Source organism: Toxotes jaculatrix, chromosome 22 (genome assembly GCF_017976425.1).
Source record: "Toxotes jaculatrix isolate fToxJac2 chromosome 22, fToxJac2.pri, whole genome shotgun sequence".
In the NCBI taxonomy this organism is placed as follows: Eukaryota; Metazoa; Chordata; class Actinopteri; family Toxotidae; genus Toxotes; species Toxotes jaculatrix.
In genome coordinates this window covers 933,622-955,000 of record NC_054415.1, presented here as the reverse complement: position 1 = coordinate 955,000, position 21,379 = coordinate 933,622, and the positions used below count along the sequence as shown (strand labels likewise).

The 21,379-nt window shown below is 43.6% G+C and overlaps 2 protein-coding genes and 1 long non-coding RNA gene across 4 annotated transcripts in view; 1 reads left to right on the top strand and 2 right to left on the bottom strand.

Annotated features, from left to right (window-relative positions):
- LOC121176450 (receptor-type tyrosine-protein phosphatase beta-like) overlaps positions 1–2,778 on the top strand; it is a 29,186-nt gene extending 26,408 nt beyond the window's left edge. The window contains exons 35-40 of the mRNA XM_041030515.1: positions 1–113; positions 288–410; positions 501–664; positions 881–1,016; positions 1,319–1,439; positions 1,546–2,778. The exon at positions 1–113 is cut by the window's left edge and continues 22 nt beyond it. Coding sequence (XP_040886449.1) covers positions 1–113; positions 288–410; positions 501–664; positions 881–1,016; positions 1,319–1,439; positions 1,546–1,568 — 680 coding nt within the window. The 3' untranslated portion in view covers positions 1,569–2,778. The remainder of the gene's footprint in view (positions 114–287; positions 411–500; positions 665–880; positions 1,017–1,318; positions 1,440–1,545) is intronic.
- The window catches only part of LOC121176464, a 12,628-nt gene extending 8,378 nt beyond the window's left edge, over positions 1–4,250 (bottom strand). Inside the window, exons 1-3 of one of the 2 annotated variants that reach the window (XR_005892987.1) lie at positions 4,030–4,250; positions 276–435; positions 1–142 (exon numbers count right to left, since the gene is read on the bottom strand). The exon at positions 1–142 is cut by the window's left edge and continues 10 nt beyond it. This is a non-coding gene — a long non-coding RNA (uncharacterized LOC121176464). Of the gene's footprint in view, positions 143–275; positions 436–518; positions 653–4,029 lie in introns of those variants that run through there. The other variant, XR_005892988.1, reaches the window with a different exon arrangement.
- Positions 4,251–8,448: 4,198 nt separating this feature from the next.
- Positions 8,449–19,358, bottom strand: LOC121176452 (calcium-activated potassium channel subunit beta-4-like). Its single transcript, XM_041030517.1, has 4 exons — positions 19,122–19,358; positions 16,998–17,168; positions 10,472–10,599; positions 8,449–9,537 (listed from the first exon to the last, which is right to left on the bottom strand). The coding sequence occupies exons 1-4, from the start codon at positions 19,284–19,286 to the stop codon at positions 9,213–9,215; spliced, it is 789 nt and encodes a 262-aa protein (XP_040886451.1). The 5' UTR covers positions 19,287–19,358; the 3' UTR covers positions 8,449–9,212.
- Positions 19,359–21,379: the final 2,021 nt, after the last annotated feature.

The following is a 21,379-nucleotide window of genomic DNA, read 5'->3' as shown; positions in this document are numbered from 1 at the left end:
ACATCGCCACCCAGGGCCCTCTGCCCGGCACCAAGGATGATTTCTGGCGGATGGTGTGGGAGCACGGCGTCCACAACGTGGTCATGGTGACGCAGTGTGTGGAGAAAGGACGAGTGAGTCACTGATGGTTTGGTCCAAACATCTGGGTTCAACAGAAAATTGGTTAAACGTGTTGTTTGTTCTCACATGTTTTCATTACTGATCCGTGATTAACTGATAATTTTCTGTTGATCGACAAAACATTTTAACAACATGAAAATATTTGAATGCATTACCTGTGTTTGCAGGTGAAGTGTGATCAGTACTGGCCTGCGGACAGAGAGCCTCTGTACTACGGGGACCTGGTCATTCAGATGCTGTCGGAGTCCGTCCTGCCGGAGTGGACCATCAGAGAGTTCAGGATCACCTCGGTACCTGCTCTGCCTCCTGCTCTCTCTGTGTAATCAACATTAACATAAATGTAATAATTACTGATGAAGACGTGTGGTGTGTCCTGTCAGGAGAGCAGCTGCAGTTACCCTCGCGTCCTGCGTCACTTCCACTACACTGTGTGGCCCGATCATGGAGTCCCAGAGAGCACCCAGTCCCTGATCCAGTTTGTCAGGACGGTCCGGGACTACGTGGACCGATCACCAAGCACCGGCGCCACGGTCGTACACTGCAGGTAAGTCATGGTGTGGGCGTGGCTCCTGATTGGCTGAGAGTTGATTGGACAGGACACAGTCTCTACTCCCTGTGGACAGTTTCTATGGTAAAACTCGAGTCCTACAGTAACTTCTCCATTTATGAAGGTTATAACATGCAATTTTTGTCTTCTTTGTTTTCATTTCAAACAGAGAGTCAAATAAAATTTTACAGTTGATTGTGTGTGTTTGTTCAGTGCTGGTGTTGGACGCACAGGGACGTTCATCGCGTTGGACCGGGTTCTGCAGCAGCTGGACTCTAAAGCAACCATCGACATGTACGGCTGCGTGTTCGACCTGCGCCTGCACCGCCAGCACATGGTCCAGACCGAGGTACACAAACACAACAAGAGCTCAGACCACAGTGTGTGTCTGATCAAACCAGGACTGAGAGCACCAGCCAGTATTCAACCAGAGTCAGAGCAGCAGTGAATTCAGGACCAGACAGGCTTCAACAACAGTTTATGTAAAATCAAACACCAGCAGATATAAGCCCAGACTACAGTCAAAACACCAGTAAACAGACTGAACCAGTACTAAAGTAACAGGTGATACTGGGCTAAATTCCCAGTAAATGTTGACTGTGAAATAACACCGATCAAATGGAAGACCCTGTGTGTGTGTGTGTGTTGCAGTGTCAGTATGCCTTCCTGCACCAGTGTGTACGGGACGTCCTGAGAGCCAGAAAGCATCGCAGTGAACAGGAGAACCCTCTCTACCCCATCTATGAAAACTTCAACCCTGAGTACTGCCGCGGTAAGACTCACACACTGAACCCACTGATTGGCTAATTCTCACTTTCCCACCTGGAAAAACAACAGTGCTCGTCCAAAAACTTGTCTGTACTTGTGTCTGTCCTCAGATTTCATGTACACCGGGCGCTAAAAACACAACCACATCCATCTGATGGAGCGAGGAAACATCTGTTAACCCACCCGGACGTTATTCACCTGAAGGAGCTGCACATCGGACAAACCAGGGAAAATCTGCCATGTATGAAACACAAATGATGTGATGCTGGTCAACGTTTTACCTGTTAAACTGATTTTTTATTGTATCACTGCGTCTTAAAGCCAACAGAACTACAGCAAATAAACTGAAGCTTCAAACAGCAGGTGACTCCAGAGCTGAGAGCTAACGGAGAACCTGTTTTAATTACAGGAACTCTACGTGTTTGTCAGGATCACAGGGAACTTTGTTTATTAGCTACAGTTTTTTTTGTTGTTCTTTTTTTTTTTTTTTTTTAACCTGTTTTGACTTTTCAAAATCACGTCTCAACAAAATTCTGATTGATCTCAGGTCGTTGGTTTTAAAGTGATTAATAAAAACATCTGTAATCTGACGTTAGCTCACTGAGCTGTGCTTAATATAAACTGATCACAGGGAAGGAGAGAGCCATTTTTTATACCCTCTGATATTACTGTATGTTCTGACTCACTGCTCCATATAAGCTGTTTATTTAAAAGTTACACATATTGCTGTATGTAAATATTGGTGTAATACTCTTTTTTTATACAATAATAAATATATACAGTATGTTGACTATTTCCATGCTGGGTAATATTTAGATATTTTCAGTAGCTGCGAGGTCTCATATCCTGCTGTCGTCATAGTCTTTAAAATGCTTTGCTAATTAACTGGAGTTCAGGCGTAGACTTACTTGGATAAAAATATTTATATAATGTGACATTCTGACAAATTAAATCAGATTTTGATTTTAATTTTTTTTTTTTTTTTTTTTAAATGTTATTTTAAAAGTTCATATTTGAAATCCAGACAGTATTAAATCTCTGCTCTTTGTGTTTGACTTCTGGACAAGATGTGTTTTATTCATTCATTTTTTTAAAGGACATAATGATTATTGGTTTTAAATTTCTGAATATAGGGTTATTATTATTTTTTTTTAATCATTATTATGTTAATGATTCCAGGCATATTGTTCTTCTAAAATTAGATATTAAAATTTTGATGACTTTTTTCTGATGTTCACACCAGTTTGATTATTTTATGTTGACTGAAGCCATATCACCAAGCACTAAGAGAATGTATGAAGCAGTTTTTCTAACTTGCTCAGATCATTTGAACTGATAATTAATTAACTAATTAAAAAAAAAAAAAAACCCCACCAAACTATGTTTCTGTGTTTGTCTTTTTTTTTTTTTTTTTTTTTTTTAATGGAACATTAAAGTTGACTGAGGGAGCATCACTCATCACCTGCTGCACACTGGACATAGAACACCTGGGAAACATCAGCAACTCAGTTGATTTCACTTCACCTACAGATCCAAGCAGCCTGCTCACATCTTCAACTCCTTTTCTAATCTGCATCTGTGGAGCTGATTTCCATATTGATCTAGGTCACACTGAGGCCGGGGCAGAACTGGGTAACCCAGATACAGCAGCTATCAGGAGCTTAAAAGAGAGGCTGGAGTCCCTGTCAGAGGGACCGAGCCGAGCCTGAACCCCCTCAGGACCCAGCGTCCAGCTCGTCCTCCCCTCTCTGTCCTGGCAGAGATTTATACAGAGACAAAGTTAGACATCCTCTGACAGTGAGCTCAGAGAGAAGCCAGCAAAAACTCCAGAGGAGAAACTCATGATGCTGCTTCAGAGAGAACATCACAGAGAACATCAGACAACAGGACTGTTAAACAGATAAACATGTCCTCAATTAACTTTATTATATGACTAAATAAATGCCTCTTATCATTTCCTACAACCCAAAGTTCAGTCTACATGTCGACCACCAGTCCAAAGATTTTCCATTTACCATCAAACATCATCTCACCTCTGAGAAGCTGGAACCATCAAACACTCAGCATTTTGGCTTTAAAAATGACTGAGACCATCACTCAGATACAAAACACAGCTGCAACTGATAATCAATCAATTAACACAGACTCACTGAAGCGTAGCGATTTCTCCTTTTTCGCTTTTCACTGACAGAATAAAGTTTTCATGAATCTTAAACACGCAGCAAACAGTCTACAGCGGAGGTGTGCAAACTGTTCCGCAGAGGGCAGAGGGCCGTGTGGCTGCAACCAGTCAACTGTCTGAGGACTGAGAACAGTTGATTAAACGAGTCAGGTCAGGTGTGCTGCAGCCACACGGCCCTCTGCTCTACACACAGAGTAACACACCTGAACACCACAGCAACAGACCAGGGCTTTGTGTGTCTGCACACAATGTGACGACAACAGCCTCACAGTCCGGGCGACGCAACATTTACACAACAGCAGGAAACTTATCACAATAAAAACCACAAGCGAGCAAAAAGAAAGTTTAACCTACAGAGACAAACCCTGTGCGTGTGTGTGTGTGTGTGTGTTTGTCCGTTTGTTTGACTCACCGTGTTCAAAGATGGCGCCACATCACGGTCCAGAGCACCTGCAGCCGCCGCTTCCGCAAAAACACCAAAACGAAAAAAGATATTTTTACCGGAGCTGGAAAAAAAAACTTCCCCGGTTTTTCATTTAACCCGAGAAACCTTTCTGGAAGTTGTTCGGCAGTTTCCCCTCACACCGACACTCACACCGACACTCACGCCGACACTCATCAAACCAGATCACATTCACCTGGCTGCTACTTTACGCCCCACAGGTTGACAGGTTTGACGTGTCGCCAGATTTGTCCAATCACAGCCTGTAACCCGCCTTTCGTCACAAAGGCGCCCACTTTTTATTAGTATTATTATTATTTTTTACCTTATATTTGTTTTCTTTTGGGTAAATGAAGTTCGCCGAATTTCTTATTAACAGTTCTTGTTTGTAATGTGCCGGAGAATGTGCTGACAACTGTCAATGAATCACTCTGACACTGAGTAAAGCTGAAAAACCGGATGATTCACAGGCAGGTTCTGCACTTAGAAGTGCGTCTTTTGCCAAAGTGGATTTATGGACGTTTATTTGCGATGGTATTATTTTTATATTAATACATTATCATATTCTCAGTTTAAAACCTTTATTATTTTAGTTTGTATCGTCCCTGCATAGAGCAGATGGAAACCAACACATGCAGCTGCATTAGGCTTAATGGGAAGCAGCAGTGTACATATTCAAAGGACGGTGGGACAGGTGTAGGATTAGTGGGGGCTCCTTAACAGGTTAATCTCGTCATCTATATCAGCACACACTGTATGTTCGACAACATAATTAAAACATGTTTCAGCCGTGGCAGTGAGGCGGAGCGTGTCTGTGTTTCGTGCTAACGGAGCTTTGGGATAAGTGGTTTGGTATCAACACTGCTGTGTGTGTGTGTGTGTGTGTGTGTGTGTGTGTGTGAGAGAGAGAGAGAGAGAGAGAGAGAATATTCATTGATTACAAAGACCCAGTGGTCTGACTCACACAATACAAGTGTGTGTGTCCTTCTCTTGTCTGACACGAGGCCATTGAGCCCTCTCAGGTTTGATGGGATTTGTGAATGAAAGAACAGAGCTGAGGGCAGAGGACGGAGAGGACAGATGAAAGGAAGGACACACTCAGGTCCAAACAAACCCACATCTTTTATCCATGCTGTCTCCCACAACCTTTTGAATTCTCTCTCTTTGTTCATCTCATTCCTTCTTCTTTTCTGCTGTTTTGCTCGTTTTTCTTTGCTCCATCTTTTGTTCAGAGTCAGACTGAGCAGTTCTACTGTTCATTGATTAGGCAGGTGACTGTAGACGGAGAGAGAGCAGACTGATGAAGGCTTGTGGTTAGAGACTTTGACTTAACGCCTTTTGGAAAACCAGCACTTGTTTTCCTGTGTCTGTGAACATTTACAGCAATGAAAATAAAACATGAAAGATGAAGTTGAGTGTGACTCTGGATGCTGGAGATGAAGAAACGGCTGCAGAGCGACTCCGAGTTTGAAGACAAAGTGTGATTTTATTTAAAGATCTCTATCAGGCACTATAGTTATCATCGTTATCGTTAAGATACGGGCGAAGCGGCTACCTGGGTCACATGGTACACAGCTGAGGTTCAGAAGAAATGGAAGACGACAAAATACCTGCAGACAACACAGTGCAAAGTACGAAGGTGTGATAAAAACCTGTGTGACAACAGAAATAATTATATTAATACAGTAACTGACTGAAGGTTAAAAAACACAAACATTTAACTTTGTCAGACATCAGTTAATTTACAGTGTGGATTCAAAATAAGTCAGAAACTCAATATCTCCACAAATATAAAAACCACATCTGTAAGAATATAATGAAATGTTCTCAGTTTTTGTTGTGAAGAAGCAAAATACAGTGTTCAGTCGCTACTGCGGTTCACAGCTTAGCATATGGCTTTAGATAGAAAATCTACCAATATTCATCTCGGACATAAAGACATCAACAGCTCATAAAAACCCACAGAAATGCTACGGTGAAGCTACATCTTCTTTGGAGAGGACGGACGAATCGAAGGGAATCCAGAAGAAAGACGAGTGATGGCTTCGACTCAGGTTACGCAGCTGAAAGCTGGTTTATAATTACAGCTCAGTGGCAAGGAGACAGGAGCTCACACAGGTGTGTGTGAGCTCTCCCTCACAAAGGATTCCCTTAGTTATATTTCTGTAACTGATTTGCCAAAGGGTTTGAAGTTTCCATCCAACAGGAACATTAAATGATCAGAGGAGAGAAACAGAGGAGGAGGGAAGGGAAGAGAAGGGAGAAACGGAGGATGACTTCTGTTTGATTCCTTCAGGCACTGACAGTGTTTTCATGAAGCTACATCAGTGGATCCTGCTCCTGTCGCTCTACATTCATGCAGTCATTCATTCATTCATTCATTCATTAAACTCAGCTCCGGCCAAACTCAGACAGCTGAAACAAATCACCGACACCGTGTGTCACAGCAGCGCTCAGCAACATTCAGCTCTACCACAAACCATGGTGATAAAACACCGTCGCGCTGAGCCTGAGCAGGAAAACATGTATTTACACTGAACTTAGGCTGTTTCACTTTTCATTGGCTGCGACATCGCTCGGCCTCGTGCTTGTTGCTAAGCAACGTGTGGCTCGACGCCAGGTAAAATTTGGAAAGGTGGCGGTGGAAATTTGGACACAACAGTTGAAGATTCGCTCTGAAAGAATCGGAATCACGTTTGGTCAAATTCAGAAGTTACTCAAACGGAACCTCCTCCTTCTCCCAGCGCTGCCTCCTTCGTTCAGGACAGACATGAAGGTGGTGAAAGAAAGACGACGCTCCTCCCAGTTCAGCAGCACGTAAAGAAAATACAGGTGTAGCAGCAGGATCTTCAGCCACGTAGACTAATTAGCACGTTTCACACGGCTGGTCGTGAATAGATCCAGATGAGATGTGACTGTACTGACTTTGAAAGGTGAAATCAAAGTTTCCCCACAGCATCTCCATCCCTGTTTTTTTTTTTTTTTTTTTTTAACTTTTGTCACCCCAGACGTTTTCCTAAATGTCTTAAACAGAGTGGAAACCGAGTAGAGTCTGATTTTACCCGTCTGTAGAGAGCTGGGAACCATCTGCACCACAGGGATTTACAAAAGCACCCTACTTTATTCACATGGTCTAGATTTTGTCCTCATTACAGCTGAAGGCAGCGTTTGAAAGGCCTGGAGGAGGAGGCCATGTGTTGTTTTTATCCTGGAGCTGTCACGTCCTCTTCCCCAGTGTTTACCGAGCTACAGCACGTCTGTTTAACATTCAGAGATCCTGCTGGAGCTCAGCTACAACATCGCTTTTAATTAGATTCACAGCCTTGATTGATGCCTCGGTTCTTCAGAGGCCTTTGCTGAGGCTTCGTAAAATGAACACGGTGACGAGTAGACGGTAAAACTCAGCATCTACAGATTTTAAAATACAGCTCAGACCCCAGCATGGTTCGGTCCTGCTGGATAACACTGTGATCCAAAGCTGAGGAGGTCTCCTTATTATTGTCCAAATACTCACAGGTGGCTGAGATCTATAATTACTAACACGTCCTAACAGTTGCATAATAACACTGGATGGAAACGTACGTTAATTAGCATTTTATTTTGGAGATTTTCTAGATATTCAGTTAAAATTTGTGCTACATTTGGATGGAAAGCTGGTTTTGAAGCAGCATATTTAATTCTTTCTGATGTGTTCAAGCTTCAACCCAGGTCCTTTGGAAAAGTGCAAACATCTTTGTCACCACAACTTTTCCAGCTCAGTGTCTCTTTTTATCATCACTGTGGCAAATCTCTGGGGAAACTACACACACACACACACACACTTTGTTTTTGTTTGACTTGAAGGACGTTTCTCTCTAACATCAGCTGATCCTGCGGTTCTCTCCCGCTGTCTGCAAACACCAGCTCTCACATCGTTAACGAGGAGGCAGTTTGGAGTCCCAGAAGCAACAGGAGCCACTAATGGCTCCTCTGATGAGTCAAGAGTGTATCTGAATACATAAATAAATAATAAAGTCAGTTCAATTATTTAAAATTACCTCCAATCATTGATTTAAAAATATCCTTCCATTTACTGGCTCTCCTCTCTGTTTTCTTGTTGTTTGCATGCAGAGCGGAGAAGTTCCAAAGTATATTTCCTCCAATAGGACTGAACTATTTATGGATTTATCTGCAGTGCTCCTGGCTGACCCAGGATCTGCCGCCTCCCTACCTGCCGAGCTCAACGATCAGAAGCGGCGTGCTGCTCGTGCACAGGTCAGGCTAACGCAGTCAGTATCACCTGCTCCACCTGCTGCTTCATTAGTCAGATGGCTTCAGCTGGAGCTGGTATTTGTTTCTGTGCAGATTGAGATTTTTACATTAAACCTGCACATATGACACATCACTGCAGCAGGTACAATGTAAACCTGTGTTACTGTGTCATTGATTTCTTTGTTTACTCCCTGTCAGAGCCAGCAAACTGTAAATGGGAGCGTGAAATAAACAAACAGCTTATTAATTTTATAAACTGGTTGGAGATGAGGGAAAAAATTCTTATTAGTTAATTAAGTGAGAGAATGTTGGTGAAGGTGAGGGACGCGGAAGAAACCAGCAGCTGCGATGATGCATTTTGCAGTGCTTCATGGGAACTGTGGGTCAGAGTCCTACAGCGGACACTGGTTTATCACTGAATGTGGAAAGGACAGACTGCACTGAGTCGCATTAGAAGAATAGAAGCTAACACGAAGGTGACGGCTTTGGCTACTGGGACTCAAAGGAAAACTACATGAATAGAAGAGCTACAGTTAAGACCTCAGTGAGGAGAAGCTGACTTTCACATGTCAATCCTTATGTTTAAAGTTTGAATCTTTTCCCGCCAGTGCATCATCTCTCACAGAACTAGAGCCATTTAAATAACCATTCCAATACTCTGGCACGGAGGATTGATAATCAGCGGACTCATGGATCCGGTGTGTCCAGTTAAAATCTGAGGACAGGTGCTGACACTGCGCCTGCTCAGAGCTACAGGCAGCAGAGTGGCTGATCATACAAACCGCACACACAGCAGCGGGCTGTTGGTGGCCTCCTCGGCCACTCGGTCCACTTCGCCCACCGGCTCGTCAGCGTCCTAAGAGATTCGATTTCACGGCGTGAAAACAGCTTCCTGTTCTGTCCTAATGTTCCCGGTCGCGGCGTCGCACCGGCACCGCAAACAGCGGCAGGGTCCTTGACGGCGACGACAGCTCGGGGTCAGAGTTCGTGGAGAGGGGGTCTCCGGCTTTGGTGCCGCGGCGGTCTGCGGGAGCGGCGGACAGGTCCTGGCAAACTTCGTAAGAGCATTTCCTCTTCTGGAGGGCCTCGGCTCGGACGGCGAGGGATCGAGCACACACCGTCAGGAGCACGATGAGCGTGCCCAGCAGGAGTGACACCATTGGCCAGAGGACGCAGTGAAGAAGGACGCTGGTGTCATGGGAACGACGCCACAACACGTCATCAGGCCTGAGAACACACGAAGAAGAACAGCAGTTTATGGACTGATTATTTCCAGCTGCTTCCGCTTTTTCATCATGGTTAAAACGCTGTCAGTGAAAATAATTATACTATATAATATTATTATTAAACTGTTTGCTGTTTACAAAGCAACGGGCTCAGCTAACCGGGCACAAAGCTTATTTAACACTAGCATGGCAAAGCTACGTGCTGTCCAATATTAGCTAGTGGAACAAACAAATTAACATAGCATTAGCCAGGCTAAGCTATGTGTAATGTAACCTCAGCTAACTGGAACCATGTGTTAGTGTCAGGATGGGGGCACAAAGCTAACGTAGCATTAGCAGGGTTAAACTATCTGCAATCCCACATCAGCTAACAGGGCATAAAGGACATAGTAACACAAATAATATTTAGTCTGAGAGCCCAACATGTTGTGACTAATTGTGTTTTTTTCCTAACTAAAAAAAGCCTCATGAATGTACCAGTTTTTTCTCTAAAACGCCAGAGAAGAGCTTATCTGCAGCATCAATGAGCTCCCACTGGGCCCTCATTTAACAAGCAGAGGTTCCTCATTCTGATCCTTCTGGTGCAGAGATAAAAATAAGACTAGCCAAGGTCACAGGTAAGCATCGTCTGGGAATAATAGGAGGATTAAGCTGACAGGCTAAAGGAGATCTGTTTTTCTCCAGCTCATCAATTTTCGGTCACAGCATAAAAAGTAAAGAGTAGCCTGAATAAAAAGAAAAAAAAAGAGAAGTTCTGTGAACATACTGTAACTAACTGAATAAAAGGTAATGCTGCTGGTTGCTGTGGACATTTGTAATCTCCTGTGGCAACAACTTTCTGTCAATTTCACAGCATCACACATCCTCCTGTTTCCAATTTATCTGCACCACACCTTAAAAAAACTGCACTGTAAATGTGTGTGTGTGTGTCTCACCTCCTCTGCTGGTTGAAGAAGCAGGTGAAGGACTGGCTGCTGACCTCTTTGGTGAAGTAATCCTCCCACCACAAAACACTGTCTTTGTTCTTCTGGTTGTCCCTCTCACAGGGAGGGACGTACGAACACTGAGATGCACAAAGACAGGAGATTTAATTGCAGTATCAATGCCGCGGCCATCAGCAGATCACCTGTAACATTGTGGAGGAATACTGCTTAACATTTGACAGCACAATCACAGCTCACAGTCTATTTATCCATTTGTTCTGGAGCCTTTGACAATTAATTTTCCAGTCCAGAAAACGCCCATCATAACTTTGCAGAGATGACTGCGACGTCGTCAGATGTTTTGTTGGACTAGTTGTTTGCATCATGGGTCTGAATGTCCACATGCTGATGGATCCCATCACACGATGGTCTCTAGTTTTATCATCTTATCATTTAGGAGGTGGCTGGTTTTCTTTGTTCTTATTTTTTATTTGTTACAGACTAATGACTGATGACCAGACATCAGGAGTTAAAGGACTGTGGCATCACTCCAGTGTTGCACGGCCTCTAAAAACGGCAGTGGTTACCCAGCAGGGGGCGCCGTGATGAGGTCAAAACAAGGTGAGAAGTTGAATACTGATTGGCTCAGAGGGGATTTGCATCCTTCTCTTCTTCAGTCTAGTTTTACTTTCATTTTCATAACATCACCACACACACACACAGATTCACATTGCAGGAGGCTGGTGCCTGGCTGGTTACTGTGGATCACCCGGTTGCTATGACAATGATGTGATTGTATGGAGCAATACATTACATTAAAGTGTGATATTAAAACATTAAAAACACAAAAGCCCATTGGTTCTTACTGACGGTGTAACTGTTTAAAGAAGGACAGTTTTTTCAACCTTTACCATCAGACCACAGATATTTTTTTCATTTCCACTCAGCTGTGAAAGTTTGTGATGCTCTTCTATCAGATCGTCTCTGGATCTGTTTTTCTGTCTGACTGCATCAGGTCCAGACTCAGGTAGAGAGACCATCACATTCATTCTCTCTCTCACTCTGTTTCAGGTAATTGTCGGCTTACTACCCGGCTCAGCAGCCATTCATCATCCGGCCAATCAAACACGCCTCACCCGATGACATCACAAATGGGTCGCCCTGCTGGATGATTGCGGTTGCCATGACAACAGGCTGAGGTAACAATTACGTGTGTGTGTTCATGTGCAAGTGTGTGTGTGTGTGTGTTTTAGTCCTTAATAAATGGCCTAAAAGAGATCAATGTAGAGTGTGTGTGTATTGACATGCGGTGTGTGTATGAAAGGACGACCGGCTGCTTACAGGATGAGCCATCACACACTGATCAGGATGAAGTTACAGGTTCCTCCACATCTGCACTCATTTAAATTCTCCTCCCAGGTGCGGTTGTTATTTCAGGGGTTTGATATTCAAAGCAGGGACACGCTGAAACATTGAAAGAGCTTTTCAGATTTCGTTCATCAGTCCTGCTGAGGCCGAAACGGCTGAAATCAGTTCAGCACAAATCTCTTATGGAGGTCAGAGCCTTTCACTGATCACCCACAAGTTCCTGAGGGAATATTTCAGGTACAGTGGAGCCATAACGATTAATCAATTTATCAGTCAGTCAATTGATGGATAATTCATCAACAACTATCTTGATAATTGTGCTGCCCTCGCCAAGCGTAATCCTGCTAGGCTAGACAGCCAGCTAACATCAAACGAGGAGTGCGCCTGTTGTCGTTTTAAGACACACCGTCATTTATTTTATTTTGTAAAACTGAAATACAACAGAGAAAATAACGCAAATTAATATCCGCTCAAAACAACAAAAAACAGTACACATTTCACAGAGTAACGGAGCTAGCAAGCTAAACAATATGTAAATTAGCCGCTAAATAAAATGCTACACACAATAACACGCTAAATGCACAACTTAAAACTACACACAATAACACGCTAAATGCACAACTTAAAACTACACACAATAACACTTACAGACTGTAGCAGTCACAGGCCGAAGCGTGCGCAAACATCCACAAACTTATAAGCCGCGACACTCCGTTCCTGTCTTAACTGCTCTCACGTAGCGCCGCTGAGCGGAGCGTCCAAGATGCTAGTCATCCTACCGTCAAGAGGAGCGCTCACTCCGATGCCATTTTCAAAACCCAAAAAAGGCACGCGAACACCCACTCCAACCCAAATTACCTGAACTAAAGAAACAATATAACTTTTACATTTTTACACTTATAAACTTCAACATTATTAATCTAAAGACAGCACAATAATCATACAATAATTTTAGTTGTAAAAACACATTTGTAGATGATTATGTATGAAAAAGCGACAGCCTCTTTATTTTTTTTTTTAAAGTAAACTAGCTTTCAACTCTCGATAAATATGGGAATAGAAGCGTTCAATCAAGCAGACTCCTCATGATTTACCACTTCTGTCTGAATAGCTCACAGATTCTGATAAAGGATATTTCTAAAAGTAGAAATATGAACATATTAGTGAGCATCCAGACTGTCTGCTGACATTATCAGACACAGCTGCGTTCCTGTCATACAGTCTTATTATGAATTTAAATAGATAATCAGGACCTTTGTGTGTGTGTGTTTTGTCGTCAGTGACCTGCTGTTGCCTTTCTGTCTGCACACAGCTAAACAGATTAACATGAGGCCACGTCTACCTGTCTGCCTGTCTACCTGTCTCCTGCCTGTCCGTCTGCCTGCCCGTCTGTCTGTCTCTCTCTCTGGAGGGAGGATGAACAGGACAGTGATGAATCAGTAGCTCAGTCAGTGTCCACCTGAAGAGAAAATCCTGGACAATTATTTCCTCCAGGGTTCCAACACATAAATGATCAAAATCATACACAATTATTCATGTGACACGTTTCTGAAGTGGAATCACGGCAGTTAAAGTCACACACAGCACAGTCCTATCTACAGACCCATAACCCATAGAGCAAGGAGGAAGTGAGACAGAGTGTGTCCCCAGAGACAGAGGCTCCTGGCTGGGTAGGGAGACACCGACGGCCCACCTAACGTCCTGGAGCTCCCTAGGCTCTGCCTCATTATGGTTAATTAGTTTAAGTCCGCAGCACACACGCACACAAAGCTTTTTATAAAGGAATAACTCTCTGCTCACCTTTTCAGCCTGGTTGCTGAGTTGTCGCTGCTGTATTTCTACACACATGGGGTTCAAATGTCCTCATAATGACAGGGAAATGAGCAGAAACTTGTCCACAGTGAGGACACTTTGCATGACTTTTGTAAAAGATTAGTTTGGGGTCAGGGGTCATTGTTCATAATAAAATGATGGTAAAAGTTAGAGGTTAGGGGTGGGGTATATTAATACAAACTGCTGAACAGAGCTGCCCTCTGGTTTCCCGCTGCTCTTGTCATTTACATTGATAACATAATCAAGTCATAAATGAGGAAATTACTCTGTGGTGTAATTGGCTGAGTGAAACCACCCACCTGCCTTCATCTCCTCTCTTCCTTCCTCTCTCTCTCTCTCTCTCCTGTCATACTGCCTTCATGTCTCTCGCCACATCTCCATTTTACAGCTCAACACATGATTTAGAGATAATTTGCTCTGTTAATGACAGGAACTGGAAGGAGACTCGTATGAATCTGCAATATTCACAATGTACAGTAACATTTACAAACATGACAGAAAACTACATCATACATTAAAACATTAAATGCCATTACTCTAACGCAAGAACGAAAGCTAAAGCAGCATTTTCACACTTTCAGCGGAACTTTTCCGTCATGCAGATACCTGTGCTGATTTTTCAGGTGTCGGTATAAACTGGTTGTGTTTCCGCTGGATGCTGCAGTTTCAGCGCGACAGGTTTTAAACAGAACCTGTTTCTGCTGCACGTCTGCGGCCTCAGAGCCGAAATAGTCCCAAATGAGCGACGAGCTGTTTTTCTTGGGGATTAAACGCCGTAACTCCGCTTGTGGTCCAGCTGAAGCCATTTGACTAATGAAGCAGCAGGTGGAGCAGGTGATACTGATTGCGTTAGCCTGACCTGTGCACGAGCAGCACGCCGCTTCTGATCGGTGAGCTCGGCAGGTAGGGAGACGGCAGGTATGTGGAAAATAGTGGACACACCAGATCCTGGGTCAGTCAGGAGCACTGCAAAAACCCGCAGCTTTGGCGATCACATGATCGCGTTGTCTGAAATCGTAGTTTCGATCAGAAAAACATAAATCGATCAGTCCTACTCTACCTGGATGATTTATTCTGCTGCTTGTCACAGATTAATCAGTCAGTCTGCAGAGGTTTATATTGTTATTGATAAATAATTATGGCTCAATATTCACTTTTCCTGAAAATTCCAGGCTTTTAAATCTCAGTCTGACATGCTCTTATTTTGAAGCAAAAAGCCCTTACAGTTAGAGTAAGAAGGTACTGCTTCAGGCTACGACCTGTAAGGTGTGTGTGCTGTACAAACTAAACACACAGGTACAAGTGCACGAAACAAGGGGAAAACAAAAGGAGTATTTACAACTAACTTCACAGAATCAGGATCAGAATCAGGATCAGCCTGTGAAACAGCGCTAACCAGAGTTACAGTGTGGACTAATCCCCATCATGATGCTTTCTTCGTTGTTGAGACTCCACTGAGGGACTCAGCACTTATGAAATATGTGATGGACACAAATGCACACACAAATACACACTCTGAATAAATACACCGTTACCTTTGGGGCACATGACGGCGCGCACACACACACACACGCAGCAGCAGCAGATCAGCCATGTGTAAAAGCTTTGGTGGTCCATTTATTTTTTCTTCCAACCATTTTCTCCACAGTTCATTTTTGTTCCTACAAAAATGAAATGAAGTCCTGACCCCAATAAACGAGAGATGGTTCAGCAGGTGTGTATCACTGTGTGCATGTGTGTGTGTTACTTTCTGGGAGGTTATCAAACTAATGTATCGACGTCTCCTCAGATCCACTCTGCCCCGAAGACACATTTTGGTAATATGTCGTTTATTAAAAGACTATCAGACTTAATTTGTTTTTAAAACCGCGATTTATTAAAATCCCAGCACCTTTTCTCTTTATGCTCAGAGCTCATGGCACACACGCAATTATGAGTTTTTATTATGGCTTCAAAATAGCTCCACAAAGTCATATGAAAGCAAACTGCTTTAGAAGCAAATATTCATGCTGAATCAGCATTCAGCTGCAGAGACCTGCTCTGAGATCTGCTTGGACAGATGCTTGGACATTAAACTGCGTCCTGTTTTCATCTGCAGTATTTGTGTGACGTCTCAAAGACTTGACTTGGTTCACAGGAAAAAAACAGCTCTGATTATTTTTCACAGAGACGATGAACAAAGAGACCGAGCTGTAATAAAGCGGAATGATCCTTTAGCACATTCATCATACATGGAGACAGTTGGTCTCTGTGACAGTCGTGCTGCTGCTGCTCTTAATGTCATGTCAGTCATCTGGTCCACAGGCGGCTCCATTAACTAATCGCCCCCTATAGACACAACACCAATTAAGTGCAGGTCTCTCTGCCTTCATCTGTCTCTCAGTCAGCTGGTCTACAGCCTCAGCGTCCGTCATAGACACAGCTGCAATTAACTCTGTGTCTGTCTGTCTCTCTCATTAGTTACATATAAAAGGTCACAGAACTCATGAGTGGGACAGTGTGACATCCGTCCTAATATTCAGCCTCCGTCTCTCTCTCTATTAGATATTAAAGGTTTTCTGAATGAAGCGTGACTCGTCTCTCTGCCTCTGTCTCTCTACATCATCTCCGTTGTGGTTGCTATGGTGACTGAGCGGCATCGATGACGTGCCGTTTCTCCTCTCTATATTTACTTTGTTGCCATAGCGATGGCCCAGACGTGCACTAAAGAAGAAGAAGAAGTCCCACGGACCAACAGACAGATGGACACTGACTGTATTCGTCTGTCCTGTGAGGGGTCAAAAGTATAACAGCCTCCTCTCTTCTGGTTTCAGACTTTCCACCAGATTTTAAACAACATCTGTGTCATAAAACCCCCGGGGGCTGCAGTGGTGGGGGGGGGGTTTCAGGTGCAATCGAGATAATGAAATATGATCCATAAAGTCGATTTTGAGAAAAGGATGCATACGTTTGGAGGGACAAACACAAACCGACACAAAGTTCTAAGATTTCTCAAATCAGGCACAACAAACCCAGAGGACACGTATGATGGGGTCCATATACTTTTGGCCAGAGTAGGATCTTAAACTGAAACTTCACATGCACACATGGAGTCAGCTGTGATGTGTTTACTGTCAGCTGTTTGCTAATGGTCCTCCATTCACACACTGAGTGTTTTAATGGTGTGTTGTGTCTCGCTGGATCTATTTCTGTTCACCTCCTGACTCCACGCAGCTGCAGCTCAAAAACCAATCACCCTTGGGCACTCCCACACCACATGAAAAACTGCGCCCAACACATTTAGAGTTCATAAGGTAAACGATTAATCAAGCTCTGGTGCGTCACTTTGAGGTTTTACCTTTGGGTTGAGGACCAGCTGTTGCTCGTCAAAGTGCAGCAGAGCCACAGAGTTTGACTCCGAGTTGTTGACGAAGATCTGCAGACAGGGATAGAGGGACGTTCCCTTACAGTCTGCACCACATGTAAACACACACTCGAACATCTCCTCCGGACGCAACACTGACACCACCTGAAAGAAGAGGAGCAGAGGGCACATGAGACAAGAGTAAACCATGAACTTCAGGTGGTAGTTGGCTGAAATGTGCGTGAGGTCTGCAGGGAGGGAGCCAGGACTGTTCCCCTTGCAAAGTGTGGTCAGTTGGTGAGGTAGATTCAGGCTCAGGCTGAGTCTGAGGTAGAATCTCGGTAATTATACTGCCTGTCGACTAAGAAGGTATGAAATGTGATTTTGTTTGCATTTTACTGCTGGAAACGCCTCCTACACGTAAAAGTTTCCACGTCTTTGGACACAGAAACATTCCAGATAAGTTTGGATGTCAAGCCTGAATATGTGAGTGAACGTGACCTGAATGATTCAGATATTTCATATGCTAATGAAGAGTGATGGCAGCAGTTCTTCTCCCTGCTCATTACCAGACTGAAATAACAGCTGCAGCCATGAAAATAAATATCAATACAAGGTAAAACACAATCAGTCTGCGCAGATTTGATAAAAGTCAGACCTTTGCTCATCACTCAGGAGGTCAGGCAGCTGCAATAAAGTCCAAGCATTGAGATTTATGTTATATTAAGCAGTGGATTAGTGGATGATAGAGTACACTCTCTCACTGCCACATGACTCTGGATCGTCTGATTTAAAAAAACACGCACAAAAAAGAAACAAAGGAATTCCACTCTCTATAATGCATGGACATTATTTCAGGACAATGCAATAAGCTAACAGCCAAATAAATCAGGTTGGTTTGAATTCATCATCCACAGTGAACAGCCGTAGGAGTGCAGACTGTAGCTGCCTCTAATTTATGTCAGGAAAACTCCCAACTGGCTTTAAAACGCTGTGCAAACAGTTTTACCAATCCACAGTGGAAAGTGACGCAGCATGAGGGAGCTGAAGGTGGAGAAATCCACTTTGTACGGACAATAAAAAAAGATTAAAATAAATGAAGAAAGGCCTGAGGTTCATCAAGCTGTGATTTCAAACAATGTGTTTTAGTTTTTATTAAAACTTCATGTTTTTGTTCTTTGTGACAGGCCTGTTAGAACCCGACAGGACACGAGTTTTACACTGAAATTCAAATAATTTAACCCACAGTGACTGTGTGATCGGATTTATGATGTTCGGTGGGATTTAGTTTGTCGTCTGTTTTCAGGAAGCTCCTGAGATCTTTTAATCTGGACCACGTCCATCCTGAGAACCAGGCTGCCACTGTGGGTGAAAACCAGACGTGTTAAACCACAAAATAAAGTTAAACAAAGGCTTCCAGGGGTTTAACTAACCATTAGATGAATTTGCTCATTTTTTCAGTCGTTTCAGTTTCGTCAGTAATTAATAAAAATAAATAAATAAATCATCAAAATAGCTGCAGATTATGTTGTTGTCAATCGGCCGATCCATTGATCGACTGATCCGTGCAGACTGCACACTGAGTGAAAACCCACAGTGAACATCACTGACAGTGAGACTGATGATTGACAGCTCAGTGATGGAGATCCTGTCAGATCTGATGACGGACTCATCACCTCCACCGTCCATCAGCAGGATGAAAACTAAAACACTCACTGATCCATATTAGCTTTAGTCCTGATCTATGAACACTGATCACCGAGGAGCTTCACATCATCTCCACCACATCATTAGAAATCATGTAGCTTGGTTTTGACAGCAGCGTTTTCAAAATGCGAATAATCCCAAAATACTTTACTGTGCTTCACATTTACACCTGATTAAAACCATCTTTAAACAGGCTCCTGCTTGTAACTGCTGAACAGGGGGACTTACAATAAAGTGTCACTCCTTCACTAACCCTCCAACTACTATCACTATTACTATTACTACTACTACTACCGCCAAAACTACTACAACTAGTCTACTACGGTCCGGAGCGCCGCCACCGCCGGTGCACAGATCTGAGGCTCCGGCAGCGGTCGGCGGCGGCAGCTCGGAGCTCGTAACCGGACTCACCGTGCAGTTGGCCGGCTTGCTCTGGAGGCTCTGCAGGGTCGGGCTGAGCCAGCAGAAGCCCAGGATGAAGAGGCTGAGAATCCCGCAGGCGATCAGGAACAACCCCAGCCTGATGCTCTTGTCCTCGGCCTCGGAGTACTCGTACGACACCCGGATCTTCGCCATGGCAGCCCCGCGGAGACCACCGCCGGCATGGAGAGGAGGAGAAGAGGAAGAGGAGGAGGAGGAGGAGAGAGAGGCGGATGGATGGAGGATGAAGGAGGAGAGAGGTGGAGGCGACGCTGTTTGCCTTCTGCTGAGAAACTGTTGAGTTTAAACACCGTCTGCTCTCTGCCTCTAAATCTGTTTCATCTCCCTCCGGCTTCATTTATCCTCCCCCTCCCTCCATCCTTCATCTCTATTTTCCATCTCTCTCACTCTATTTCATAGTCTACTGCCTCTATTCTTCCCTCAGCCTGCCCCCTCCAGCTTTTGTCCTGGTCTCTGTTCATTTTAACTGCCCTTCTTGTAAAAACAACAACTACAGCCACAAACAACCCCGGAACTTTCCACATTAAAGGGTCAGTTCACCCAAAATACACGAACATTAACTGTATTTTACACACCTGGCATGTACTTCATGGCCAAAAGTACCTTCCTGCACTCATTATCCCAGACCCTTCATGTTTTAATAACCTGCACAAGGAATTTAACTGGATGAATCTCACATTACTTAATTGCCTTTGTTCTTATCCTTTCTGCTGGTGGAGCAAGAGGGAAAGTCAAAGGACCTCAAAAAATAGGATTCATCCTCTGGGGACCACGAATGTTTATATGAAATGTCATGGCAATCCACCTGATCACTGTCGAGACATTTTGGTCCAACGGACAGACCTTCATTCAGGAGTGAAGCCACCAGCGTGGCTGAAAACAACCATTTCCAACTTGTAAACAGCCTCACCACAAGGTCCATTTAGTAACTGTTCCTGGGCTTTTGATCAAACCAAAAAGCAGAAAATTACTTTTAATTAGCTGTTACTCCACTTTTAAGTAAACATAAACGAGAAATCCTTAAACTGCTCAGATCTCCATCAGCAGATGAAGATGAGGTGAGGCCAGCTCCAGCTTTCTAAACGGACTGGGATCGTTTTGTAAAACGTATTTCAGTAAATGTCTGAAGACGAGAAGCTGCTTCCTTCAGACATCAGTGTAGAGAGATGCTGCAAACAATGAGTCTCAGTCAGTCAGCAGAATGAAGTACTGTCTCATCACATTCAGCATTTTTTTAATCAATCAAATCTGTGCTATAACTTGAATAAACCATAATATTTTGTGTCCTGTATGAAGGCAAAGCCATGCCCTGAGACACAGAGGATGTTTCTGAGTGACGTGCTCTCCCTCGGCTAAGAGGCTTATCTCATCCATGTAACAGTGAGAGAACAACAAGCAGCCACCGGCGAAACAAAACACAAATCTGGACTGAATCATCAGGCCACCGGGGCGACCGAGCATCACTCAACCTGCAGCGAGGAAGAGGGAGAGAGGGAGATGAAACCATAGAAACATCGCAGATAGCCACAGGCTGCACCACACTGCCAAAAGTATATGGACATCCGAACAAAATATCTGTAAGGGTTGTTGGATTCTGATACCATGATCATTAAAGTGCTGTTATAACAGAATCCAAATCTAAAAGCACCATATTATAAATACTATGGCAAAATTACAGAAGGCAGACAAACTTTCTGTTAATTGGCTCGTGGTATATTTGATCATATATATACAAGTTATTGAGATGTTTTATTTGCTGGATTATGTGTTTTTAAATTCTGTGCTGTGTTGTCATCTATAAAGTTTATTTTCTTTACTGTACTTCATTACTTGCTGCTGTGATGACACAGTTTCTCTACACAGATCAATAGAGTTTCATTTCAACATGTGTGTGTGTGTGTGTTGGATGAGTCTGTTCGCTGGTAAAGATGCAACCAGCCGTCCAAAATGGCCTCCAGGGACCAAACAATCAATGAGCTGACTGAAATGTATTGATCTCTCTCCCTCTCAGTCGGCAGTGAAGAGTCCAGAGAGAGTAGAAAAAGGCACCTGTTGACAAGTGAGAGACCATAACAGCACAAACACGAACAAAAATCCATCTGTTGTGATTTTCCCGTTGCTCAGAGTCTGTCCCAGCCGAGTCCAAGAGTTTGTGTGAATGCAAACAGCAGAGTCCACATTTTCATCCTTTATTTAAACCTGCATGCGGCAACGTTCGACCACTATTT